This window comes from Crinia signifera, chromosome 8 (assembly GCF_055691185.1).
Source record: "Crinia signifera chromosome 8, ASM5569118v1, whole genome shotgun sequence".
Taxonomy (NCBI): domain Eukaryota; kingdom Metazoa; phylum Chordata; class Amphibia; order Anura; family Myobatrachidae; genus Crinia; species Crinia signifera.
The window spans coordinates 19,065,079-19,085,390 of NC_139224.1; the positions used below are offsets into that span (position 1 = coordinate 19,065,079).

The window sequence follows — 20,312 nt, forward strand, 5'->3', positions numbered from 1 at the left end:
GCACCAGACTGACACCCCATATACAGTGAGACTCGTTTCTTCTGTGCGGTCTCCAGTGACATAATGGAAGTACAGATTTTATGCCATAGCCATTCATATGGTAAATGCCAATTTTAGTTGCCGTCCTTCTAGCTCCTGACAGTTACAGATGATGCTAAGGATGAGATTGCTGCGCCCGTCTGTAAGTAGGGTGTGGGCACTAACTCTGCTACATGTGATACTGCCAACACTACATTCCCTAAGCCTCTGCTCCAAACCGCAGGCCCCCAAACCTGTAACTAGGCCAGGAGGTGGTGGGCAGTATAGGAACCCATGACCCAGGCTAAGTACTGTATATAAGAACCTCTTGTTGGTCCCAGTCCTAGGACTCTGTGAACCATATGCTGGTGTCCCGCTATATATAGGCACTTGCATGCCAGGATTCCTCAGTACATTGTACATATGAAGGACCATGCTCCCCATGACGATGGCGCACAATCCAGCGGCTACCACCTACCAGACATCTCCACATTGAAGAACTGGATGAGCGACTGAGTGAAGGACACAATCCACTTGTCCATAATGTTACTGCTCAACTTGGCTGAGTCTTCATTGAAGAAAAACTGGACGCCCTCTTCCTAGGGGACACAAGTCACAGCGATCAGGGGCAATTCCACAGCACAATACGCACACAGACAATCAGAACACAATAGGAGGAAGCACCTTATACAATACAGGAAACAATATACAGACTGAACACAGCTTTAATATTCCATTACACCGAGATGTGACCACACCAAGCCGGACAATCTGCCAAGCACTGTGCGCCAGGCATCTATGGTAGCCATGGCAAATGCCTGCCCATGTCTCCTTGTCATCAGTGATCATAACAGGAACTCCTACCCACAGCTGCAGCCCAGTCACTCCCAATCTCCCACACTACAGCGATGAGTGACCCTCAGGAACACCCACCTGTGGCTGCAGGTAGAGAATGTAGCCCCAGCCTAAGCTCACAGCAGCCTCCCACAGTCACTTCCCAATCTCCCACACTACAGTGATGAGTGACCTCAGGAACACCATAGCAATGGACAATGTCCTCCTGCACATACGCCACAGCCAGATGGAGCCACGGACAATGTCCTCAAGCACATACGCCACAGCCAGCTGGAGCCACGGACAATGTGCTCCTGCACATACACCACAGCCAGATGGAGCCACGGACAATGTCCTCCTGCACATACGCCACAGCCAGATGGAGCCACGGACAATGTCCTCCTGCACATACACCACAGCCAGATGGAGCCACGGACAATGTCCTCCTGCACATACACCACAGCCAGATGGAGCCACGGACAATGTCCTCCTGCACATACACCACAGCCAGCTGGAGCCACGGACAATGTCCTCCTGCACATACGCCACAGCCAGATGGAGCCACGGACAATGTCCTCAAGCACATACACCACAGCCAGCTGGAGCCACGGACAATGTCCTCCTGCACATACACCACAGCCAGATGGAGCCACGGACAATGTCCTCCTGCACATACACCACAGCCAGATGGAGCCACGGACAATGTCCTCAAGCACATACGCCACAGCCAGACGGAGCCACAGACAACGTCCTCCCACACATACGCCACAGCCAGATGGAGCCACGGACAATGTCCTCCTGCACATACGCCACAGCCAGATGGAGCCACGGACAATGTCCTCAAGCACATACGCCACAGCCAGCTGGAGCCACGGACAATGTGCTCCTGCACATACACCACAGCCAGATGGAGCCACGGACAATGTCCTCCTGCACATACGCCACAGCCAGATGGAGCCACGGACAATGTCCTCCTGCACATACACCACAGCCAGCTGGAGCCACGGACAATGTCCTCCTGCACATACGCCACAGCCAGATGGAGCCACGGACAATGTCCTCAAGCACATACACCACAGCCAGCTGGAGCCACGGACAATGTCCTCCTGCACATACACCACAGCCAGATGGAGCCACGGACAATGTCCTCCTGCACATACACCACAGCCAGACGGAGCCACGGACAATGTCCTCAAGCACATACGCCACAGCCAGACGGAGCCACAGACAACGTCCTCACGCACATACGCCACAGCCAGCTGGAGCCACGGACAATGTCCTCAAGCACATACGCCACAGCCAGACGGAGCCACAGACAACGTCCTCACGCACATACGCCACAGCCAGCTGGAGCCACGGACAATGTCCTCAAGCACATACGCCACAGCCAGACGGAGCCACAGACAACGTCCTCACGCACATACGCCACAGCCAGCTGGAGCCACAGACAACGTCCTCCCGCACATACGCCACAGCCAGACGGAGCCACGGACAACGTCCTCATGCACATACGCCACAGCCAGCTGGAGCCACGGACAATGTCCTCAAGCACATACGCCACAGCCAGCTGGAGCCACGGACAATGTCCTCCTGCACATACGCCACAGCCAGCCGGAGCCACGGACAATGTCCTCCTGCACATACACCACAGCCAGACGGAGCCACGGACAATGTGCTCAAGCACATACGCCACAGCCAGCTGGAGCCACGGACAATGTCCTCCTGCACATACGCCACAGCCAGCCGGAGCCACGGACAATGTCCTCCTGCACATACACCACAGCCAGCTGGAGCAATGGACGATGTCCTCTGGCATACACCACAGCCAGCTGGAGCCACGGACAATGTCCTCCTGCACATACGCCACAGCCAGATGGAGCCACGGACAATATCCTCCTGCACATACGCCACAGCCAGGCAAAACCATGGACATACGCCACAGCTTGCCAGAGCCACGGACAATATCCTCCAGCACATACACCACAGCCGGATAGGGCCACAGAATGTCCACCTGCATATACTGTACACCACAGCTGGCCAGAGCCACAGACAATGTCCTCCCAGAGCGATGGACAAGTTGAGTGGCCAGTGATAGACCAGGGCTCAGGGCTATTACCTTGTGCAGTCGGTAGAAGTTCTGCATCAGAAAACGGAAGGCGTTGTACCAGGGCAAGAAGACGTCTTTCAGGACATCACGCACGCCGTCTTCTTTAAAGCGCAGATTCTCTGCTCTTACCACAGGAGAATTTATCAGATATAACCTGGAAACAGAAAGTTAGATTAGTAGCAGCAGGTGAGAAACAGGGATTTTGTACTTACCGTAAATCCTTTTCTCCGAGTCCACAGGTGTCACTGGAGTTACACTGGGGAATAGAAGGCGACCACAGGGAGCATGGGCACTTTAAAATAATTAATCAGTGTGACCAACTCCTCCCCTTCTACTTCCCCTCCCAGGCAGTCATAAAGATCGTGCCCGAAAGGGAGCAGAAAGATATAACACACATCCGAGAGGAGGTTCATCACAACATAACATCATTCAATACGTATAGTAGAAAAAGAATATATATATAAATGAAAAAACAAACACACACACAGAGTCAGACGAGACAGGTGTGTAATAACCATGTTTAAATAACCCTGACAAGGGAAAACTCCAGAGGTTACCCAATAGGAACCTAACACTGAACGTAACAGGTGGAGAACAGCGCTGAGGTGGGCGTCCAGTGACACCTGTGGACTCGGAGAAAAGGATTTACGGTAAGTACAAAATCCCTGTTTCTCCTTCATCCACTAGGTGTCACTGGAGTTACACTGGGGACGTCCCAGAGCTTTCAACCCGGGTGGGTGAGCGCTGAGATCCCCTTAAAACAGAGCGGCCAAACTGAGAAGCTGGTGCCGCAAAGGTATCAAACCTATAAAAGCGCACAAAGGTGTGCCGACCTGACCATGTCGCAGCACGACAGAGCTGTTGCAAGGAGACCCCACGGGCAGCCGCCCATGAAGGACCCACCGATCTGGTGGAGTGCGCACCTATGTTAGTAGGAGGCGTCTGAGCCTCAGCAAGGTATGCCTGACGAATAGTCAGACGGATCCATCTGGCCAGCGTTTGCTTTGAAGCTGGCCATCCACGACGCACTGGGTCGTAGGTAACAAACAAGACATCCGTCTTGCGAAGAGAGGCCGTGCGAGAGACATAAATCCGCAGGGCCCTCACCACATCCAAAGTCCTATCCTCAGGTGAAGCCTCTGTGAATGCTGGAACCACTATGGGTTGGTTCACGTGGAACGCTGAGACCACCTTTGGAAGGAAGGAGAGACTGGTACGGAGCTCTGCTCTGTCCGGGTGAAACTGGAGGAACGGTGAGCGACAAGAAAGCGCCCCCAGTTCCGAAACGCGCCTGGCCGAGGCCAGTGCCAAAAGAAGAACCACCTTCCAAGTGAGATATCGAAGATCCGCCTCTTCTAACGGCTCAAAAATCGATGACCTCAAGTACCTGAGGACCAGCTCTAGGTCCCAGGGAGCCGTAGGCGGACGAATAGGGGGCTGAAGCCTCAGCACCCCCTGGAAAAACGTGTGGACTTCCGGAATGAGAGCTATACGTTTCTGGAAAAAAACTGAAAGTGCTGAAACCTGCACCTTAAGTGTATTCAGTCTAAGTCCAGAGTTTAACCCCTCCTGTAAAAACAGGAGCAACCGAGCCTTCTTGAAGAGAGTAGAGGACACTCTGCGTCTTTCGCACCACGCCACATAGGATCTCCAAATACGATGATAGTGTCTGGAGGTGACTTCCTTCCTGGCCCTCATCATTGTAGGTATCACCGCCCTAGGGATACCTGCATGTCTCAAGATGGACCTCTCAGCAGCCACGCCGTCAAATGTAGACGTCCTAAATCTGGGTAGATGAAGGGACCCTGACTGAGGAGGTCCTCTTGAAGAGGTAGCGGACACGGCTCGTCGATTAAAAGATCCGTCAGGTTGGTGTACCACGAGCGCCGGGGCCAATCCGGCGCTATCAGAAGCGCTGTTACCCCCTCCCTGCGAATGCGCTGTAATACCCGAGGTATCAGCGGAAAGGGAGGAAAGAGGTAAATGAACTGGAACGGCCATGGGCGACCAGAGCGTCCACCCCTGCGGCCTGAGGATCTCGAGTCCGCGCGAAGTATGTTGGGAGCTGGAAGTTGTGGCGGGACGCCATCAGATCCGCCTGCGGACACCCCCAACGATGTACTAGGGACTGAAATACCTGAGGGTTGAGGCACCACTCCCCCTGGTGGGCATGTTGCCAACTTAGAAAGTCGGCCTCCCAATTGTCTACTCCGGGGATGAACACCGCTGACAAGGCCTGAGCATGATTCTGAGCCCAGAGGATGATCCTGCTTACTTCCTTCATCGCCGCCTTGCTCCGAGTGCCGCCCTGTTTGTTTATGTAGGCGACGGCTGTGGCGTTGTCGGACTGAACTCTGATTGCTCTGCTCCGCAGCAGGAGTCCCGCCTGCAGAAGAGCATAGTAGACTGCTCTGAGTTCCAGCACATTGATGGAGAGTAAGCTCTCCTGCCTCGTCCATAAACCCTGGAACTGGTGTTCCAGCGTTACCGCCCCCCAGCCTCGAAGGCTGGCGTCTGTGGTGAGGAGAGTCCACTCCCATATGCCGAACCTCCTGCCCCTTTGCAGGTTTTCGGAGTTGAGCCACCACAGCAGAGACAGACGGGCTCGAGGAGACAGGGTCACCCGCTGCTGAAGATGCAGGTGGGACCCTGACCACTGGTGAAGGAGAGACAACTGGAATTGGCGCGAGTGGAAGCGGCCATATTGTACCGCCTCGAAAGAGGACACCATCTTCCCCAAGAGTCTGGTGCAAAGGTGCACTGTTACCTGTGGCCGTCGCAAGACCGACCTGACCAGGACCTGCAGGGACTGAACCTTGTCTGGTGGTAGAAAAACCTTCATCTGCTGGGTGTCCAGAATCATCCCCAAAAAGAGAAGACGTTGGGACGGCTGTAGCTGAGACTTTGCAAAGTTCAGAATCCACCCATGACTGATGAGAGTCTCCTGGGTGAGTCGTATGTTGGACAACAGGGCCTCCCTCGAACGATTCTTCAGAAGAAGATCGTCCAAGTAGGGGATGATGGTAATCCCCTGTGCCCTGAGGACCTCCATCATCACCGCCATCACCTTGGTGAAGACCCTGGGGGCCGATGAGAGACCGAACGGCAGGGCCTGGAACTGCCAGTGTTGTTCCTGTATTGCGAACCGGAGGAAGGCCTGGTGAGGAGGCCAGATGGGGATGTGCAGGTATGCGTCCCTGATATCCAAGGATACCAGGAACTCTCCCTGTTCCAGTCCCTGAATCACCGACTGCAGGGACTCCATCTTGAATTTGACCGCTTGTAGAAACGGATTCAAATCCTTTAGATTTAGTATAGGCCTTACCGAGCCATCCGGCTTCGGCACAAGGAACAGACTGGAGTAGTATCCCTGAGTACGCTGATCCTCGGGTACTGGTATCACAACTCCCGTTGTCCGCAGCTTGTTGATTGCTGACAACAGAAGTTGCGCCTTGTCTCCCGAGACTGGAAGACCGGTCTTGAAAAACCTGTTTGGAGGAACTAACTTGAAATGGATTTTGTAACCCTGGGTCACGAGATCCCTTACCCACGAGTCCTGACAAGACTGCAGCCAGATGTGACAGAAGGACAGCAGTCGGGCCCCGACTCTGGGATCCCCCAGATGAGACCGTGGACAGTCATGCGGCTGGCTTTGAGGACTTGGGCTCCTGGACAGCTGCCGAGGCGCCTCTGCCTCGTCCTCTGGAGCCTCTAGATGGAGCTCCGCCTCTGGAACGACCTCTGAATCTGGTCGTAGGCCGAAAGGAGGGCCTTTGAGGGGTCCTGCGTGTAGCTGGAGGAGCCGCTGAGGGAAGGAAGTGGGACTTACCCCCCGTTGCTTGGGAGATCCACTTGTCGAGCTCTGGCCCGAAAAGAACCTCCCCATTGAACGCCAGGGCCTCCACAGCACGCTTGGACTCTGCGTCAGCCTGCCATTGGCGTAACCAGAGAGCTCTGCGAGCTGATATAGATAAGGCCGAAACCTTGGCTGCAACCATGCAGACGTCAGAAGAGGCGTCTATTAGATAATTGGATGCCTCCTGGATCTGTTCAGCCAGCTGAACAATAGAAGCAGGGTCAGAGCCCTCACGGACCTCTGTTAGGATCTGAGAAGCCCATACCCCCATGGCTTTATTTACCCAGCACCCGACCTGGGCCGGACGCTGAATAATTCCAGCTGCTGAAAAAATGTTCTTAAGGGTTACCTCCAACTTACGGTCAGAAGTATCCTTAAGAGTGGTTGCACCCGGCACCGGGAGAACCGTCTTTTTGGACAGTCGTGAGACTGAAGAGTCCACTACTGGAGGAATCTCGACCCTCTTTCTACCCTCTGGTGGAAGAGGATAAGCAGCCAGAAACCTCTGAGGTACCTGGAATTTTTTATCAGGATGATTCCAAGCCTGCAATATATGTTCATCCAACTCCTCCGCTGGGGGGAAGGTGGGTGACTGCCTTTGTCTCTTTGCAAAGAAAGAAGGACGAGCAGGAATGTCTGTGTCATCTGACACCTTGCAGGCAACCTTTACCATATGTATAAGGTCCTCCAGACCTGGAGTGGCTGGGGCCGGCTCTTGCGTAACTAACGTCTGAGCCTCAGGATCATCATCATCATCATCATCATCATCATCATCATCATCATCATCATCATCATCATCATCATCATCATCATCATCATCATCATCATCATCATCATCATCATCATCATCATCATCATCATCATCATCATCATCATCATCATCATCATCATCATCTCATCATCATCATCATCATCATCATCATCATCATCATCATCATCATCATCATCATCATCATCATCATCATCATCATCATCATCATCATCATCATCATCATCATCATCATCATCATCATCATCATCATCATCATCATCATCATCATCATCATCATCATCATCATCATCATCATCATCATCATCATCATCATGAAGGGCAAATTCGCCCTCCTCCAGATCAGGCATATCGTCATACTCCCCAGAATCCCCAGAGGGCTGTAATACCCTTTTCCTGAGTAAGGTAGGGGGATTTTGCCTAGAAGATGAAGCAATGGCGCCCTCTGCTGGTGTCAAGGCCTTTGTTAAGCTCTGCACAGCAGAAGTCAAGGAAGCCTGTTGAGTTCTGGAAGTTTCTCTGTCCTTTTGAGCTGCAGAGAGCTCGCAAGCTAAATGAGACATCACATCAGCTAATTGTGATGCCCAAACAGGGGTATGAACGGGGGACTCTGGAGCTGGGGGTAAAGCAGCGCATTTATCACATACAGAGTCTCCCTCCTTAGAAGGTGTAAATTTAACAGCACACTTCTTGCAAGTAACCCTCTTGGAGCTACCCCCTGCCATGGTTCAACAGAACACCCAGCAATCACCACACACTACCAGACTGATCACAGATAGTAGGTATAGGATAGGCAGCAATATATTATGCTGAAAGGGAGAGACAGTGAAAGTAAAAGAGCTGTCACAGAGCTTTGTACAGCGCTATGGCATATACCTAGGAGCGCTATAGCTCTAAGTTTGAGACACAGCCCAAACTGTCTCCACCTAGCTCTAATCCCCACTGTAATTCACAGACCGGATAGAGCGTTCAGCAGGACGGTCACCAGGGGACAGGAATCGCCCAACTGCAGTCAGGATAGATCTGCAGCGCAACTGTGGAGCCTCCAGCAGCGTGTTCAAACGGCGCCAAATGTCCAAGATGGCCGCCGCGACTTGCAGGAACGCTGGGGTATGCCAAGGCCTGCTGGGAAGTACCGCGCGGTAACTCCGCCCCCCGCCTGGCAGCTCCGTAACCCATAATGGCGCCAGGTTTAAAAAACCCTCTGCTGCACCGCCGTTTGTGTCCCTGACCTTCCTCTAATAGGAAGGCAGGGTAATACTCACAGTGCTGCGGCCATGCCGTCGGCGGTGGGGCTGGGGGAGGATCGGGTGCACGCTGCGTGAGAGCGGCGCCCGTTACAGCTCCAGAGACGGTGGTCTCTGTCAGCCAGGGAGCCGGGCGCAAACCCTTAAGCAGCAGCCGGCTCCCTCCGGCAGGCTCCCACGTCGCAGGCAGATAGTAGCAGCAACTATCTGCCTGTCCTCAAAGGCAAAACTTGCTGCTTTATGCCCTAATTATCAAAAAGCCCAGGAGATGAGCCAAATGTGACCTGCTCCCTTTTGGGCACGATCTAAGACTGCCTGGGAGGGGAAGTAGAAGGGGAGGAGTTGGTCACACTGATTAATTATTTTAAAGTGCCCATGCTCCCTGTGGTCGCCTTCTATTCCCCAGTGTAACTCCAGTGACACCTAGTGGATGAAGGAGAAAGTTACATTTATGGCTTACCTACTAAATCTTTCGTCGAGGACTTCAGGGGCCACAGGGCTAATGCTGGGTAGTGGAGTGGTGAGAGCATTCCAGCACCAGAAAGGTTAAACTCCTTACTGCCTCCCAGGCAGACCAGGCTCCTCCCCTCCTCTACCCCGCCTCCAGGCCAAGAAGCTCAGTTTTTAACAAGCCAGGCAGGAGATGAGAGAAGGAAGAGAAATCTCGGGCGGCTCAGCTGGGTCCTGTAAATTCAGGACATCTTTAACCGCTGGAACCAGGCCCACCACATCATTGCTTGACGTGGTCTCCCCCTGGGGAGGGGTCATAGTCGTCATCATCCTTGTTGTCAACCAGTTAAAAAAGAAGGCTGCAAAATGCAGCCCCTCTCTAAGGTGCATGTTGGCTCCTGCCAGCACTAAAAAAAAAAATGGAGCTGCCCTGGACTGGAGGCGGGGTAGAGGAAGGGAGGAGCCTGGCTGCCTGGGAAGCAGCAAGAAGTTTCACCTTTCTGGTGCTGGAATGCTCACTCATCACTCTACTACCCAGCATTAGCACTGGGGCCCCTGACGTCTCCTGAAGAATAAAATATCAGTCACTACAGACACTGAAATCATCCTGGGTACAGATCTCCCATCTGATCAAGCACACACTGCGGACAGGACAGACCGGACAAGGAGGGGTGCAGGAGCCTAATGTATTGTATATAGAGATGTTGTGAGAACACGCACACACCGCAGAAGGAAAGTAGTGTAACATAAAAAACAATGGACTATTTTACATGGCTGAAATGCAGTCAACACTCTTCCTATGTAAATAGCGTATATGCCATGTTTGCAATCACGTGGATAGTAAGTATAGAGTGTCAGACAACATCCAGCTGGCCACCCCCCCTCCCTCCTCAGGCCCTCAGGCATCCAGCTGGCCACAAACACCCCCTCCGCAGGCATCCAGCTGGCCACAAACACCCCCTCCGCAGGCATCCAGCTGGCCACAACACCCCCTCCGCAGGCATCCAGCTGGCCACAAACACCCCCTCCGCAGGCATCCAGCTGGCCACAAACACCCCCTCCGCAGGCATCCAGCTGGCCACAAACACCCCCTCCGCAGGCATCCAGCTGGCCACAAACACCCCCTCCGCAGGCATCCAGCTGGCCACAAACACCCCCTCCGCAGGCATCCAGCTGGCCACAAACACCCCCTCCGCAGGCATCCAGCTGGCCACAAACACCCCCTCCGCAGGCATCCAGCTGGCCACAAACACCCCCTCCGCAGGCATCCAGCTGGCCACAAACACCCCCTCCGCAGGCATCCAGCTGGCCACAAAAACCCCCTCCGCAGGCATCCAGCTGGCCACAAACACCCCCCTCCCCAGGCATCCAGCTGGCCACAAACACCCCCTCCCCAGGCATCCAGCTGGCCACAAACCCCCCCTGCCCAGGCATCAAGCTGGCCACCCAAAGCGCACCTGCCCCCCCCTCCCCCAGGCATCCAGCTGGCCACAAACACCCCCTCACCAGGCATCCGGCTGGCTACAACCCCTCTCTCCCCTCCCCAGGCATCAATCAGCTGGCCACAAACCCCCCCCCCCCAGGCATCAGCTGGCCACAAACACCCCCTCCGCAGGCATCCAGCTGGCCACAAACACCCCCTCCGCAGGCATCCAGCTGGCCACAAAAAACCCCTCCGCAGGCATCCCAGCTGGCCACAAACTCCCCAGCCTTCCACCCTCCCCTCAGGCATCCAGCTGGCCACCCCCCTCCCTCCCCAGGCCCTCAGGCATCCAGCTGGCCACAAACACCCCCTCCGCAGGCATCCAGCTGGCCACAAACACCCCCTCCGCAGGCATCCAGCTGGCCACAAACACCCACTCCGCAGCCATCCAGCTGGCCACAAACACCCCCTCCGCAGGCATCCAGCTGGCCACAAACACCCCCTCCGCAGGCATCCAGCTGGCCACAAAAACCCCCTCCGCAGGCATCCAGCTGGCCACAAACACCCCCTCCGCAGGCATCCAGCTGGCCACAAACACCCCTCCGCAGGCATCCAGCTGGCCACAAACACCCCCCCGCAGGCATCCAGCTGGCCACAAACACCCCCTCCGCAAGGCATCCAGCTGGCCACAAAAACCCCCTCCGCAGGCATCCAGCTGGCCACAAACACCCCCTCCGCAGGCATCCAGCTGGCCACAAACACCCCCTCCCCAGGCATCCAGCTGGCCACAAACACCCCCTCCCCAGGCATCCAGCTGGCCACAAACACCCCCTCCCCAGGCATCCAGCTGGCCACAAACCCCCCCTGCCCAGGCATCAAGCTGGCCACCCAAAGCGCTACTTGCCCCCCCCCCCCCCCCCCCAAGGCATCCAGCTGGCCACAAACACCCCCTCACCAGGCATCCGGCTGGCTACAACCCCTCTCTCCCCTCCCCAGACATCCAGCTGGCCACAAACCCCCCCCTGCCCAGGCATCAAGCTGGCCACCCAAAGCGCACCTTCCCCCCCCCCCCCCCCCCCCCCCAGGCATCAAGCTGGCCACAAACCCCCCCTGCCCAGGCATCAAGCTGGCCACCCAAAGCGCACCTGCCCCCCCCCCCAGGCATCAAGCTGGCCACAAACCCCCCCTGCCCAGGCATCAAGCTGGCCACCCAAAGCGCACCTGCCCCCCCCCCCCCCCCAGGCATCAAGCTGGCCACCCAAAGCTGGCCACAAACACCCCCTCCGCAGGCATCCAGCTGGCCACAAACACCCCCTCCGCAGCCATCCAGCTGGCCACAAACACCCCCTGCCCAGGCATCCAGCTGGCCACAAACATACCCCTCCCCAGGCCCTCAGGCACCCACAAACCACCACCCCCTTCCCCGGGCCCTCAGGCAACCTGCTGGCAAACCCACAGTCATCCAGCAGGCTATGGGCATTTCCCCATCCACTACACCAGCAGAGATCCATCTGGTCACCTACACCTGGAGACCTCCATCCACAAATACAATGAAAGGCAGACTAATCATACAAGGTCTCACCTTAGGGCATCTGCGCCATAATTATTAATGACGTGCATGGGGTCTGGGTAGTTTTTCTTACTCTTGCTCATCTTCTGTCCATCACTGTGACATGGGAAATCAGGAAAGAAACCATCAGCCCTCAATGCAGAGCATGTCAGACACACACAGGAGAATTGCACATACACCCTCAAATACTGTCTTTACATGTAATAAGGAATAATAATAATAATAATAATAATAATGTAAGTGTAATTACACAAACTGTGCCCACATTAGCAGGCTGGGTAATTACTGACCCACAACATTGTGAAAGTGGTATGCAGGTCCAACAGCCAATATGATCGTGTGTGTGGTAGCGCCCTCTGCTGGCAGGCGGCTTCATGTGTGTAATTGCTTTGAGTGAATATGTAAGATCTACAGGCTACTGAGAGTGATGTTCTGCTGGCTTCTTTGTGCAATACTCTGCTGCTGTGTGTGTGCAATTCTGTGAAAGTCACTGTTTAAATCTGAACAAAGCACTGAGCTGCCATCCAAAGAGTAGCCAGTTACCCAGGATGCTGTGTGGGAACGGACCAATGGAAGATTATGTAAATGTGACCTCATCACTTTTTGTCTGTTAATTTAAGCAAAGCATGTCCAAACTATGGCCCTCCAGCTGTTGTGAAACTACAAGTCCCATCATGCCTTGCCACAGTTTTGCTATTAGGGAATACGAAAACTATGGCAAGGCATGCTGGGATGTGTAGTTTCACAACAGCTGGAGGGCCATAGTGTGGACAAGCCTGATTTAAGCGGATAGTCGAGGCCCTGAAGGGGTCGAGCTGCCGTAATTTTCCAGGTGGATAAGTGTTGCTGTGAGCCTGTATCTTACAGCAGGTCTTCAACCTGTGGCCCTCCAGATGTTGTGGAACTACATGTCCCAGCATGCCCTGACAGTTTTGGCATGCTCTTATAGGAAAAATGTGGCAATGCATGTTGGGACATGTAGTTTCACAACATCTGGAAGGCCACAGGTTGAAGACCCCGTGCTTTAGACTACATTTTTCCCTGTAATGCTGGAGTAAAACCTTCATTTACTCATAACACTCTGCGCCTGGACTTATCTATCTGGCTCTAGTAAAGCTGGGTGTCGCTGCAGGTTACATTCAGTGTTATTGCAAAGACATGAAAAACAGATGCACAAGCAGCATCTACTGATTAATATGATGTGTCGTGTGTATACGGTGTGTGTGACCGCGGCTGTATCTGTAATGCTACGCTACAGTGTCAGTAATATTATACGTGGTGTGTGTGTGTGTGTGTGTGTGTGTGTGACCGCGGCTCTATCTGTATATGGAATGCTGTGTTACAGTGTCAGTAATATATGTGGTGTGTGTATACTGTGTGTGACCCCGGCTGTATCTGTATACAGAATGCTGTGTTACAGTGTCAGTAATATATGTGGTGTGTGTGACCGCGGCTGTATCTGTATACAGAATGCTGTGTTACAGTGTCAGTAATATATGTGGTGTGTGTATGACCGCGGCTGTATCTATATACAGAATGCTGTGTTACAGTGTCAGTAATATATGTGGTGTGTGTATACTGTGTGTGTGACTGCTGCTGTATCTGTATATGGAATGCTGTGTTACAGTGTCAGTAATATGGTATGTGGTGTGTGACAGCGGCTGTATCTGTATATGGAATGCTGTATTACAGTGTTAGTAATATATGTGGTATGTGTGTGTCTGCGGCTGTATCTGTACACGGAATGCTACATTACACTGTCAGTAATATGATATGTGGTGTGTGTGACAGCGGCTGTATCTGTATATGGAATGATGTATTACAGTGTCAGTAATATATGTGGTATGTGTGTGTCTGCGGCTATATCTGTACACGGAATGCTATATTACACTGTCAGTAATATGATATGTGCTGTATGTATACTGTGTGTGTGACCGCGGCTGTGCCTGTACACGGAATGCTACATTACACTGTCAGTAATATTATATGTGGTGTGTGTATACTGTGTGTGACTGCGGCTGTACCTGTACACAGAATGCTACATTACACACTTACCTGGCCAGGACCAGCCCGTTTACAATGACATTCTTGAAGGGTGGCTGACCGAATAGAGCTGTAGAGAGCACAAGAAGGGTGTAGAACCTGAGGGGAGACACAGAACAATGAACAATCTGCCTATATGCCGACACATAGATAGCCGACACTTGGCACGACTCACTCACCACCCTCGTGTCTGGTCGATACCTTCTGCAATAAAATCAGCAGGGAAGGAATCTTCAAACTCTCTCCGGTTTTCAAACGGGTAATGCACCTGGGCGTAGGGCATGCTGCCACTCTCAAACCAGCAGTCAAACACCTCGGTGACTCGCCGCAGAACGCCTTTCCCACAGCGCGATGGGATGGTCAGCTGGTCCACGCTGAGGAAACACCAGGCTATCAGTATATCTATTAGGAATATGTGCAGGCACACGTACAGCCAGCACTGAGCGGGGAAATGGGGGGTTACAGGGTAACACACGGACGGAACATGTCACCAGATACCCCAACACGTCACACGTACAGCCAGCACTGAGCGGGGAAATGGGGGGTTACAGGGTAACACACGGACGGAGCATGTCACCAGATACCCCAACACGTCACACGTACAGCCAGCACTGAGCGGGGAAATGGGGGGTTACAGGGTAACACACGGACGGAGCATGTCAGCAGATACCCCAACACGTCACACGTACAGCCAGCACTGAGTGGGGAAATGGGGGGTTACAGGGTAACACATGGACGGAGCATGTCAGCAGATACCCCAACACGTCACATGTACAGCCAGCACTGAGCGGGGAAATGGAGAGTTACAGGGTAACACACGGACGGAGCATGTCACCAGTTCCACCCAACATGTCACATGTACAGCCATCAATGAGTAGGGAGATGGGGGGGTTACAGGGTAACACACGGACAGAGCATGTCACCAGATACCCCAACACGTCACACGTACAGCCAGCAATGAGTGGATAATGATGGGTTACTGGGTAATACATGGAAGGAACATGTTGGGGGGAGGATCTGGTGACATGTTAATTCCCTGCTCATTGCTGGCTGTACGTGTGACGTGTTGGGGGGATCTGGTGACATGTCAAACGTACAGCCAGCAATGAGCAGTGAAATGGGGGTGATTACAGGGCAACACATGGTAGGAGCATGTCACCAGATCCCTAAACACGTCACACGTACAGCCAGCAATGAGCGGGGAAATGATGTGGTACAGGGTAGAACATACAAAAGACGCGGTGCCAATTGCAGACACGGGGCGAGGGTCCCATTCAGTGCTTGGATGACAACTGGTATCTCATCTGCCCAAACTCTAGAGCTTCCATCTCCCCACATGGCGCAGTACAGAGACAGCATCGCTGGGACTTACCTCTCCCGGTGCAGGTCTGTCACCTTGATGCCAGTCAGCTCTTCCAGCTCCGCCAAGGACCCCACACATACAACCTGCAATACAGGGCACATGCTTACCACATGCAGACATTTATGTAAGTTGTTGCAGCCATTAGTAACCCCAGTACAGGAAGTTGCTGTTCAGGGCAGGAGTACAGAGGATATGGCAGCAGGACAAAGGCTGGAAGACAGCCCGATACTTAGCCTGGATCCATATGTATAGGTCAGAGTGATACAAACAGACACAGGCACCGAGAACCGGCCCAGGACTACAGACTGAATGCCATCACGTGGTTCTATTATCAACATCAGGTTCCCTCAATGTAACACCAGCTACGTACATGGCTGGGCCCACACGGATACAAGGGAGGAACACAACAGGGCCAGGATCTACATACCTACATTACATATAACACTAGTGTGACAGTGGCAGAATTCCAGAGACGTCGGCTGGGAACATACTGGACTCATCCATAAGGGAGACTGGAATAATGCAGGAGGGGGCCAAGCTGGGAATGTAGGATCAGACTAGTCCATCTGGAAATGGTCTGACAGAAGGTGTAGTCATAAGACCTCCAATGCATCATGGCAGAAACTATGGAGACTTTAACCCCACAAAATCCTGACTGTGTCATGGGAACAAAGACGACTATGGATGGATTATTTTGTGGCATATAAAAAAAAAAAAAATAAGGTGTGGGCATACTATATGAAATGTGGGGGTGCGTGCTACGCGGGCATGCTATAGGAGATGCGTGCTAGATGCGGGCATGCTATAGGAGATGCAGGGGTGCGTGCAAGACGCGGACATGCTATGGGAGATGTGGAGTTGCGTGCTACACGGGCGTGCTATAGAAGATGTGGGGGTGCATACTAGATGCGGGCATGCTATGGGAGATGTGGGGGTGTGTGCTAGATGCGGGCATGCTATAGGAGATGTGGGGGTGCGTGCTAGATGCGGGCATGCTATAGGAGATGTGGGGGTGCATGCTAGACGCGGGGGCACGTGCTGGGTGCTGGAATGCATTAGGAGATATGTGGGCGAATGCTAGGTGCAGGCATACTATACAAAATTTGGGGGCCGGAGTGCTAGGTGCAGGTATGCTATAGAACAGAGGTAGCCGACTTCAGTCCTCAAGAGCTACCAACAGTGCACGTTTTCATGGTCTCCTCACAGAATCACAAGTGAAGTAATAATCTCCACCTGTGGATCTTTTAAAATGTGTCAGCGGGTAATGAGTGCAGCTGTGTACCTGCGAGGTGAGCTGGAAAACGTGAACTGTTAGTAGCTCTCGAGGACTGGAGTTGGCTACCCCTGGTATAGAAGATGTGGGGTGCAGTGCGCTAGGTGCGGGCATGCTACAGAAGATGTGGAGGGCAGTGCACTAGGTGCGGGCATGCTATAGAAGATGTGTGGGGCAGTGCGCTAGATGCGGGCATGCAATGGAAGGTGTGTGGGTCAGTGCGCTAGGTGCGGCATGCAATAGAAGATGTGTGGGGCAGTGCGCTAGGTGCGGTCATGCAATAGAAGATGTGTGGGGCAGTGCGCTAGGTGCGGTCATGCAATAGAAGATGTGTTGGGCAGTGCGCTAGATGCGGGCATGCAATAGAAGATGTGGGGGGCAGTGCGCTAGATGCGGGCATGCTATAGAAGATGTGGGGGGGGGGGCAGTGTGCTAGGTGCGGGCATGCTATGGAAGATGTGGGGGGGCAGTGTGCTAGGTGAGGGCATGCTATGGAAGATGTGGGGGGCAGTGTGCTAGGTGCGGGCATGCTATACAAGATGTGGGGGGGGGGGGGCAGTGTGCTAGGTGCGGGAATGCTATAGAAGATGTGGGGGGGCAGTGTGCTAGATGCAGGCATGCTATAAGGTACTTAGCCCAGTGCAGGCGTCTGTACTACCCCCCAGCGCTGCTGCCCTTAGTCACTGACACTGCAGTGCAAAAATTAAAAAGAAAGGCTGCATTGAGCAGCCCCTCTCTGTGGTGCATGTTGGCTCCTTCCAGCACCGAAAAAAAAAACCTGAAGCAGCTTGGCCTGGAGGCAGGGCAGAGGAGGAGCCTGGCTGTCTGGGAGCAGCCAAAAAGTTTAACCTTTCTGGTGCTGGAATGATCGCTCTCCCCTCTCACTACCCATTGTTAGCCCTGTGGCCCCTGCTGTCTCACAAAGAATAAAACACTATTATAGGGGAGCCAGTCTCCAGCTATGTCAGTCACTAACAAGCCTGGTCCCCATGTTCTCCATCATCCCCATTCCACAGATATCACTATGCTAGGGGAGCAACAAAACATCAGACATACCTCTTCAAAGTCCTCGCTGACCCACAGCGGTATTGGGGTGCCCCAGTATCGATTCCTGGATACAGCCCAGTCGCGGGCATCCTTCAACCAGTTCCCAAAACGCTTTTCTCGTACAAACTCAGGAACCCTAAGAGACAAGGAGGACACACGACGGGTTACACTTGTGCGACAGACGCAGCTACTTCCGACAGCACATGTAGGACCATGTAGGACCATTCAGAGCGATAGGAGATCCCGGTGCTACTCTATTGAGCGCGCTGTTATTCCGCACCAGAGGATTTCTTATTGCATGCATCCTGTGGCGAGAGTAGAAACCTGAGGAACGGGAGCTGCGCTGACGTTTTCTACCTTAGAGCAGAATAAACGGCGAGTTCAACAGCTTCTGGGACCACTATATTATATATTTATATACTGCAGGACAGGCGCCAGTCACGGGTTGCAGTACTTGGACCAGTATAGGTATTTTCAGGAATACACAGAAAGAAATCACTTGAAGTCATTCATTAAAACGTCCATAAACTAATGTTTATTTCCAAGGGTGCCGGACGGGGTCCCGACAGTCATTAACCCGACGTCGGGATCCCGACTGTTAAAACACCGACGGCCGGCGGCTATTTTCCCTCGTGGGGGTCCACGACCCCCATAGAGGGAGAATAGAATAGGTGGCGAGAATAGGTGGCGTGGCGAGCGCAGCGAGCCCGCAAGGGGCTTTGTTGCGCTGGCCACGCTGTCTAAGGCCAGGCAGTCGGGATCCCGACGCCGGGATAATGACTGTCGGGATCCCGACTGTCGGTGACTCATACCACACCCATTTCCAAAAGTTCTTCCACATTCAGGGGAACAAATTCACAGTTGTAATAGGTATCTGATGCATTTCGTCTCTCAGAGACTTCATCAGGGGTAGAACTTTATAGACAACATGATGAAAACAACATTTACCTGTTAAAACTCTTTCCGACAGGAGCATAAATTACTGTAACCTGTGTCCTTGTAGGAAAGGTACAGGGGGACTTGCCCAAGTGGCTCAGCAGTGAATAGGTGGAACACCGGAATGGCTGAGTGCTCTGTGTCCCTCTTGCATGTGCAGCAGGCAGGCAGGAAAACATCAGGGAAGGAAACCCCATGGGTATATCCTTCCTTTTCCCCCGGGGGAGGGACTGTGTGAGGAGAGCCCACTCCCCCTACTATCCAAATGGCCGCCAGGGAATGAGGATTCATGCGGCGCTGGTAAAATGGCCGGGATCCGGCGAGCGCATCCTGCCAGCACCAAAAAAAAAATCTGAAATAGCTTGGCTTGGAGGTGGGGTAGAGGGGAGGAGTCTGGCTGTCTGGGAGCAGCCAAGACGTTTAACCTTTTTGGTGCTGGAATGGTCACTCTCCTACTCACTACCCACTGTTCTCCCTGTGGCCCGACGTCTCCCGACGAATAAATACAACGCATTTATATAAAAGGGACTGTCACATACATGGTAAAACAAGTGGTCCAGGCATAGTGCCTTAAATATACTGTATATGTTGAAAATTAGGGGTTTTGGGGCATTTAATACTTGATATAGAGGTGACTATCGCACCTTATGATAACTCAAAATCCGACAAATCCTATGGAGTCTGATGCTCACATACATAAAAGGTATAAAAACCTCCAAGAGTAGAGTCTGCTTGGCAGTCTCCAAATTTTTGTGAAGAATCGGGCCCCTAGCGGCACTTGTTACCAGGTGAGCACGCTGTACGCTGAGACAGAGGAGGGAGATAGCGTCATCACGACCGCGAACACAGGGAGGTGGTGCGTCTATTTAAATGCTTTTGTATTCAATCTGTGCTGGTTTTCCTGACGAAAGGGGCTAATAAGTGGCCCTGCTGTAGTACCTGGATAAGGGAAGCCTGGTGCCTGGCACAGAATAAGCGGCCATGCTGTAGTACCCGGATATGGGGGGCCTGGTGCCGGGCACAGAGTAAGTGGCCATGCTGTAGTACCTGGATATGGGAAGCCTGGTGTCGGGCACTGAATAAGCGGCCATGCTGTAGTACCTGGATATGGGAAGCCTGGTGCCCGGCACAGAATAAGCGGCCATGCTGTAGTACCCAAATATGGGGCCTGGTGCCAGGCACAGAATAAGTGGCCCTGCTGTAGTACCTGGATATGGGAAGCCTGGTGTCGGGCACTGAATAAGCAGCCATGCTGTAGTACCTGGATATGGGAAGCCTGGTGCCGGGCACAGAATAAGCGGCCATGCTGTAGTACCTGGATATGGGAAGCCTGGTGCCGGGCACTGATTAAGCAGCCATGCTGTAGCACCTGGATA

At 53.2% G+C, this 20,312-nt stretch overlaps 1 protein-coding gene across 1 annotated transcript in view; it reads right to left on the reverse strand.

Moving 5' to 3' along the window:
• Window positions 1-20,312, reverse strand: part of IARS1 (isoleucyl-tRNA synthetase 1) — an 84,743-nt gene that overhangs the window by 22,667 nt on the left and 41,764 nt on the right. The window contains exons 14-20 of the mRNA XM_083155904.1: window positions 18,010-18,136; window positions 15,690-15,763; window positions 14,497-14,691; window positions 14,330-14,416; window positions 12,287-12,370; window positions 2,969-3,113; window positions 497-617 (exon numbers count right to left, since the gene is read on the reverse strand). Of these exons, the coding sequence (XP_083012030.1) occupies window positions 497-617; window positions 2,969-3,113; window positions 12,287-12,370; window positions 14,330-14,416; window positions 14,497-14,691; window positions 15,690-15,763; window positions 18,010-18,136 (833 nt within the window). The remainder of the gene's footprint in view (window positions 1-496; window positions 618-2,968; window positions 3,114-12,286; window positions 12,371-14,329; window positions 14,417-14,496; window positions 14,692-15,689; window positions 15,764-18,009; window positions 18,137-20,312) is intronic.